The 8313-nt window shown below is 39.1% G+C and overlaps 1 protein-coding gene across 1 annotated transcript; it reads left to right on the forward strand.

Annotated features, from left to right (window-relative positions):
- Window positions 1-1363: 1363 nt before the first annotated feature.
- LOC120450084 (accessory gland-specific peptide 70A) lies at window positions 1364-1664 on the forward strand. The gene is made up of 2 exons (XM_039632877.2): window positions 1364-1517; window positions 1570-1664. The coding sequence occupies exons 1-2, from the start codon at window positions 1403-1405 to the stop codon at window positions 1620-1622; spliced, it is 168 nt and encodes a 55-aa protein (XP_039488811.1). The 5' UTR covers window positions 1364-1402; the 3' UTR covers window positions 1623-1664.
- Window positions 1665-8313: the final 6649 nt, after the last annotated feature.

Raw genomic sequence — 8313 nt, forward strand, 5'->3', positions numbered from 1 at the left:
TTTTTTTTGCCTTTTGCTGGAAGGGCCGAGGCCACTGCCAAAAGACCAAGAAGTCCTACTAGCAATACCTGAAGCTTCATTGTTGTGCCAAAATCTCAGCGTATCCCCTTTTTATAGAAAAAATATATAATATATGTACATAATTCCAAGGTGACATGACAAATTAATTTTTTCTCGCCTTAAAAGCATTTATACTTTACTTCACACAATAGATTTGTAAAATCTTAGGGGGTATGTAACAATATAAAATACCGTCCATCTTTCTAAAATTTAAGATGTGTATTGGAACTGAACTTTTAAATGATTAAGAATCTATTATCACTACTTACAGTTTTGCTTATATGTAAACCCAAATTATTACTTCTGATTGAATGTAGTTCTTAAAAAACTTTACAGCTACAAAATTTCTCCTTTTACGATTAAGGTGACGCGAATAATGCATTTGGAAATTTATAGATCCCTAACGAATGCAAAACGATTATTCTCTAGGCGCTTTTGAGACATTTTCCCAATTTGTAATAAAACAATTGCGGCCAACGGCTAAGCCTTTAGAAAGTATTGCCATACAAGAAAAAGGTTGGCTGCTGTTCAATCGAGTTTTTGCCTTTTGTTGGCCAAAAAAAGTGGCAAAAGGAAAGGCCCACATACAACTAAAATAAGTTGGGAGGCCGAGGAAGTGATGGATTTTCAGGCTCATTGAATCAGGTTAGCAATTCAAAGACCAGAGTACAGCAGAAACCAGCTGCAAGTTCTTGGCCCGCCTTTCACTCTTCCAGCTGCGGTTGCCGGACCATCGAATTGCAACCATAAAGCCATGGCCCGAAGCATGGTGATTACCCCAGCATGTTAATGTCGGTTCCCGGCCAAAGAAGACATATTGTGGTCACCTAATGGCGATTTTCGGGTTCTGCTAGTCTCGGGTGAATCTAATTCCATTCCGCAGTGTAAAGCTGTTCCAAGATTTTAGTTTACGTTGCTATCGAAACATTTAATATACATTTTCTTTAAAGCCCCAATTTATATTTGCTTTACCATTTCAAATACACGGATGTCAAGGTCATACAAAGCCGCAAACTAGCATAATATCAACGTATTTTAATATTCTAGTTGTTTCTATTCCAATTGGAAAATGTAACTTTGATAAATAACACGCAAAAATATTAAAGTATTTTAATCATATTAAATGAACTATATAATATTTATTACAATATTTATTATTTCTAAAATAACTCAAGTAAACATGTCCTCTAAATGTCAAAGGTTCGATTTGACTTGGATATTGGATAACCCAAAAGTGTGACAAACCTAAACCGTGACATTCGTAATCTTATTACGCCCCTACACCTTTTTTTTAAGTGTTCGGACCTATAAAAAGCCGATTGGCTTGAATATCGGTGTAAGAATGAACACAGTAGCTCTCCTCTTGGTTCTCCTTTGCATCGTCAGCTTGGTCCAGTCTTGGACTTGGCCGTGGCAAAAGAAGAAGCCAAAGTTTCCAATTCCAAGCCCTAATCCTCGTAAGTTGTATCCCCTTCAACTTCGAGTGTAGTCTAACCCATTCTTTTGCAGGTGATAAGTGGTGCCGTCTTAACTTGGGGCCCGGCTGGGGAGGAAGATGCTAAGATATGAGTAATTGAGCTTAATATAAAATAAACCCAAAACAATGTCTTGACGTTTTCTTTTACATTTTACATTTGTAAAATATGTTTAAATGTAGATGCATGTAGATGATTGGTGCAACATCTTTTTATTGCCTACTCTCTGAGCTCCATTACAAATGATCAACTTTGCTCAAAAGTATGCGACGTTTACTGGCGTTTAATAAATAGATGGTGTCAAAGTCATTATTTTTAAAGCCATGCTTTGCAGGACGAAGCGGAGCGGAAAATATTGTAAATTGTATCTAACAGATACCTTATCGAGCCGAAACAGAAACTTCTGCCTATTTATAGTCCGTAATCAAAAACGTTTCCCATTTCGGATAAACCAAACAGCCCACTCCATTTCGTCTCATTATCGTTTAAAGCCCCATAAATGGAATAGCTACTTTTCACGACAAAGTAAGTTTTAATATAATACCCTTGTTAGCAATTTAAATTAAAATTGCCCAGTCAGATAATTTTTTCCTTTTGCAATACATTCGATATAAGTTTATTTGCCCTTATTGACACACTGGATCCAATGATCATTTATCGCATCCACCATACTCGTACTGGCAATTGTTCTGTTTCGGCGAGTGATCTGGTCGGATCCAAATCCCAACATCTCTCCTTTTCCGGGCTGGGGTCACTCCGGTCAGGAAGAGGATGGCCAACAGAAGAAATAGCAGTGACTTCATTTTTGTGCCAAGTCGACGATATTTCCCTTTTTATAGCTGATACATATATAGGTGTCACGAATGGATGCATTAATTAGCCACGCACTGATATACTTTTGAGAATTTTAAATCGGCAATGAAAACGATAAGTAGAATATGATATACCTATTCAACTGACCATGCTTTTTTCTTTAAAAATAAATATTGAATGGATTTCTATAAATTTGATATTAGCAATTTCAGCTTGGTCCAGTCTTGGACTTGGCCGTGGCAAAAGAAGAAGCCAAAGTTTCCAATTCCAAGCCCCAATCCTCGTAAGTTGTATTCCCTTTAGTTTCGAGTGTAGTCTAATCTATTCTTTTGCTGGGGAGGAAGATGCTTAAATATGAGTAATTGAGCCTAATATAAAATAAACAGAAACCAATGTCTTGAAGTTTTCTTTTACATTTTATATTTGTAAAATTTGTTTAAATGTAGATGCATGTAGATAATTGGTGCAACATGTTTTTATTGCCTATTTTCGGAGCTCATTTTTAAATAACCAACTTTGCTTACAAGTATGTGACGATTAATAAATAGATGGTGCAGGAAAAGTTAAGACTCCATCACAATTAATCCAGAAATTAATTATTTAGCAGTCCATATCGATTTACTATGCCTGACACACTTTCCATAGGCCTTCCCCTCTTTTCTCCTTTTGCAGCTGTCGCAGACTTGTGCGAAACAAAGAAAGACAACACTGAAAGCAATGAATACATTTTATACTAGCCTAAAGTATTTGTATATGATTTCTTCCAAGTTGTTTATAATAAAAAGACCAAGTAAATCGTTTTTTTAATTACAAAATTCGGTAAATATATGTTCTCTCTGCATGCAACTCTCCGATTGTGCGGCATGTGTACGTTTGCAATTAGCAGCGCTTTATGTGTTGATGTTGCAGCAGTTGCATGCTGCTGACAAATGCAAAGTCATGTGATGCCGGCTGGCCTGTGTCGTCGTACAATGACCCACATTGTGATGCGCTTTTATTAGACACGCGAGGCGCAAAAACAAAGGGCCAACAATGAGTTTGGAGTCCGGAGTTCGGAGTCCGGAGATAGGAGATAGGAGATAGGAGTCCGGGGCTTGGAGTCCGGACAATGGCCCAACAAGGAGACTATGACGACAACAGTGCTGTCGTCATCACCGCGCAAACAAATGAAGACAATGCAAATGTGGAACACACTAGGACATTAAACTCGCACTTGGATATCTCAACTTGGGAAAGAGCAAAATTCAAACGAATTTTAATCTGTATTTTAGCCAGGTTATACTATATTTCTCACCGGAACCTCTCTACAAACTTAGTATTGTACATTTTTCAATTAAACGTTACAAATTTGTAGAATCTCCGTAGTATCTATAGGATTAATCTTAACTCTGTAGAAGGTATCTATTTTAGAGGAGGTTACGCTTGACGATTGGAGTGCCAATTAATTTAGTACGGGGGTTGTATGTCCACAGGCTTCGGTCTTATCCAGATCTCAATATTTATACCCGTTACTCGTAGAGTAAAAGGGTATACTAGATTCGTTGAAAAGTATGTAACAGGCAGAAGGAAGGGTTTCCGACCATATAAAGTATATATATTCTTGATCAGGACCAATAGCCGAGTCGATATGACCATGTCCGTCTGTCCGTCTGTCCGTCTGTCCGTCTGTCCGTCTGTCCGTCTGTCTGTCCGTCCGTATGAACGCTGTGATCTCAGGAACTACAAAAGCTAGAAAGTTAGGATTAAGCATACAGACTCCAGAGACATAGACGCAGCGCAAGTTTGTCGATTCATGTTGCCACGCCCACTCTAACGCCCACAAACCGCCCAAAACTGCCACGCCCACACTTTTGAAAAATGTTTTGATATCTTTTCATTTTTGAATTGGTCTTGTAAATTTCTATCGATTTGCCAAAAAAACTTTTTGCCACGCCCACTCTAACGCCCACAAACCGCCAAAAGCTGCTACGCCCACACTTTTGAAAAATGTTTTGATATCTTTTCATTTTTGTATTGGTCTTGTAAATTTCTATCGATTTGCCAAAACACTTTTTGCCACGCCCCCTCTAACGCCCACAAACCGCCCAAAACTGCCACGCCCACACTTTTGAAAAATGTTTTGATATTTTTTCATTTTTGTATTGGTCTTGTAAATTTCTATCGATTTGCCAAAAAACTTTTTGCCACGCCCCCTCTAACGCCCACAAACCGCCCAAAACTGCCACGCCCACACTTTTGAAAAATGTTTTGATATTTTTTCATTTTTGTATTAGTCTTATAAATTTCTATCGATTTGCAAAAAAACTTTTTGCCACGCCCACCCTAACGCCCACAAATTGGCAAAAACTCTCAGTGTTTAAGACTCTCATTCGCACTTCCACCAGCTGAGTAACGGGTATCAGATAGTCGGGGAACTCGACTATAGCGTTCTCTCTTGTTTTTGTTGTTGCCAATAGACTAAGCAATACTACCAGCAGTACCTGAGGATTCATTGTGCTGCCCACAAATCAGAGTAACGTGTTTTTAAATAACCAATTTATTACGTAATTCATCTTTGAAACACGAAATTATTTTAGTCCCGCCTTAACAGCATTAATACTACTTCGGATCGCTGTAGATAATACCATCTATGTTCCTCATTTAATTTATCCAATTATAATATAAACCGATACTATTTCAAAGGAAAGGATATTTCTTATATATACATGTGGAGATCCATTTTGATCCGTTATGCCAGTAAGTCTCATTCCCTTGTAATATTACTCCATTCTGCCAGCTCCAAAGGCTGTTTCATTTGGCCTTATAATTGCATTTCAGATTAGGTGGCTCCCAGACCCTTCGAATTCTGCAGCTCGGAATGATGGAGGCTCCAAGGGAGCCAAGGGTGTTAGGTGGGTAGGTCGAGGACGTTGGCCAAGCCTTTAACCAATGAGACAGTTAGTCAGTTCCAGTTAGCCACAGCAACAATCGCCATCAGCATCATCATCATCATCATCATCATCATCGTCAGCAGGTGCAGAAGGAGGAGGGGAGGCGGAACCACAGACGTTAACAACAAGCGGCACATGCAACAAAGTGGGCCAGTTTACACCTGCAGTTAGTGTTCAGTTGATAGGGGAAAACAGGGGCACTACACAGTTTCACCTCTGCCATGGCCTTCCTAAGTAATTATTTGTAATTTGTTTGCCCAAGTGCAGGGAAGCGGAGATTCGGTTGTTGCTAATGCAAACCAATTGTCCTAGTTGGTCCTGCCGCTTCACTCGCTCTACATCCCTTTTGTGTCCTTTGAGTGGGGAAGTACTTGGTTATGGCTGTTATTGCAGCTAATACAATATAGAGGCAGTGGGAACATGTTGGTTGTCGTAAATCCAAAATGCCAACAGCTTCTTAAAGGACTTTCCATTTGAAATGTTGGACAATGCCTGGCAAAATGTCCGGGAAATGTCCGGAGTATGGGGATTATTCAGCTGCTTTCGCCATTCTTTTAGTTATATAGATTGATGATGGCGACGACTGACAGCGGAAACGGAAATGCCTTCGCCTCTCACAGACGGGCATTAGGAAATAATTAACCCGAGATAGGCAGCAAATCTGGGAGGAAGCCGAAATCTTATTGCGTAATTGTCCACTGGCAGAGACAAAGAAAACAAAACGTCAAGGGATCCATAAATTATCGGGCTCCAGATGGAATGGTTGTCGTTGGTAATCTTAATTCACAGTACAACATATAAGCAACGGATCTTATATAACTCACAAAAATGTATTCGACATCGGATTGGAAAATACCTGTAAAGGTGACGTTGAAGTATAATAAGATCTATCCAAATACTTTCTTTATTTCAGTATATTTAAAATGTTATTTGGTAAGTTAAGTGTGTCTCTAATATTAATATATTATGCTGTCACTACACATATATGGTTTGTACTTACATATAACAAGATTGTGTAATATTTGGCTTGATTTTTTCCCCGAGTCCTTTGAAAAGCAATGGGGACAGTCTGAGTCTGTCTGTCAGCCAGCCACCCTTAGTGAAATATTTCAATTACGCTCCAAACCCAAAAGCGAACCACAAAAGAATTGAACCCAAGCCCGCAGGCATATGCTCGCGGGCTGCGTTCCTTTGAGTTGAATACATTTCGATTAATACAAATTTGCTTATTTCCCTCTTTGAATGCAAATCGAATTATGCGCGGAATTTAAGTGGAATTTTTGCGCTGGGGTGTGAGCGGGAATTCGGCGAAAATTTGCATCAATTTTTCTTGGCATTAACAAACTGGGCGTGGGGATGATGCTGAGCTATCTGTGCCATTATTGAGTTAATAAATCACATGCCAGCTTCAATTACCACAGCCCGTGGTCCATGGCAGTGCTTACCTCAAAAATTCCGACGACTGACAACTCGCAACTTGGAGCTAAAATGTCATTACCAGCCACTTGAAATATTCGATTTTCTATTCAGATGCTAAATTTGCGTAATAACTCAGCCGATTCAGTCCTGTTTCGTCTCGTCTTTCGGCAATCTCGAATTGCGCTTGCTTGCCATTTGGCCGGGTGAATAAAAAAAAAAAAGTGAAAAAGGGAAAGTGGGCGTTTTAACCACTCTTTGGATGGATGAATAGTGACTTCAATGGGCGTCTCAAGGATGCTGGGCTTAATAGAAATCGCAATGGAATTGAATTAGACATGCGAGGGTGACACACAGACGGTTCGTTTCAAGTGTAAATAACCATTGAAATAACTTTTCTTCAGATATTTTAACCCTAAAAAACACTTTTTTGGCTGGTTTCTTATGCTACTGTGCCATTTTTCATCGTTGTTGTGCATAACTATGCGATGATGCGCAAATCTCAAGTGACTTGAAATCGTTGCGCTGTAATGAATGGTACATTAAATAAATGACATAAGGAGGGCTTTCTTGAAATTCCTCTTGTGATTTTAGATGGAACAGCAGACTTAGCAATGCATCCCAATCCTATATTTAATTATATTTTACTTATAATACTTTCTTTATAATTATTCCTTTTTAAGTAATCTTTTAGCTACAGCCTCCAATTAATTTATTATTTTATGCTCAAGCCTTTCGTTGGCATTAAGTTTGCATCTGCTGTTTATCTCGCAATTTAAGAAACAACGAGAGAAATTAAAGTTTATTCCCCTGAGCCTCACAGGACCTCTGAAACAGGACGGCGTGAACGTGCGAACAAACCGGATATCCGTTTATGGAGCGGATGTTGCCTGATTTCCGCCCCTTTGACAGGGCAACCAATAGCCCAATAGGCCACCAGCCCAACAGCCCACAAGCGCACCGCCAGTGCTTTGATTGTTTGCAATAATTTATCTCTCACTCGCATTAAATGACAAAAATGCTGTATTGTTGCGCCAGACGTCGTCGTCGGTCTCATAAATCAGAGATCAAGCCTCAAGTACGGTAAATGCTTTGGAAATGCGGCCAAAGTGGGTTAAGCTGAAATTAGTTGCTTAGAGTCGGACTAGCTGGCAAACATTTTTGATTTAGCTTTTCGATTGGCCGCTTTTCCTGCAATTGTAGTTCAGTTCTCAGTTGTTGGCCAAACTTTTTCCCAACGCTCTCACACACACACACACACACACACACATAAATAACTGGCACAAACAATATTTTAGGACGGGAAAAAAAGAAGTCGGTCTGCAGTTTTATGCTTGCAAAGGGTACTATTTACATATTTAGGCGAAAGTTTGCAGTGCTGCAATGATAAGTCAATATAGTGGGAAAAGCTGAAAGTTCCTACATCACATTTATTATCGAAAGATCTAATATCAATTTCAAAAATCCCAATAAAATGCACTATTTATATCACTTGAATAAATTAAATCCCAAAAAGCCTACTTTTTAAACTCTTCACTATCATTAGAGTGGTATTTACTTTAAGGTATCTCCGAGTTCGGTATCTCGAAGTCCTGGCTTCTTTCTTCTTCGTCTCCGTT

The sequence above is a fragment of the Drosophila santomea genome, chromosome 3L (assembly GCF_016746245.2).
Source record: "Drosophila santomea strain STO CAGO 1482 chromosome 3L, Prin_Dsan_1.1, whole genome shotgun sequence".
Taxonomy (NCBI): domain Eukaryota; kingdom Metazoa; phylum Arthropoda; class Insecta; order Diptera; family Drosophilidae; genus Drosophila; species Drosophila santomea.

Excerpts from the sequence above, each read along its gene's own strand:
- LOC120450084 (XM_039632877.2), top strand. The coding sequence starts at position 1,403 with ATGAACACAGTAGCTCTCCTCTTGGTTCTCCTTTGCATCGTCAGCTTG. Across the intron at positions 1,518-1,569 it reads AATTCCAAGCCCTAATCCTC|GTGATAAGTGGTGCCGTCTT; the intron begins GTAAGTTGTATC and ends ATTCTTTTGCAG.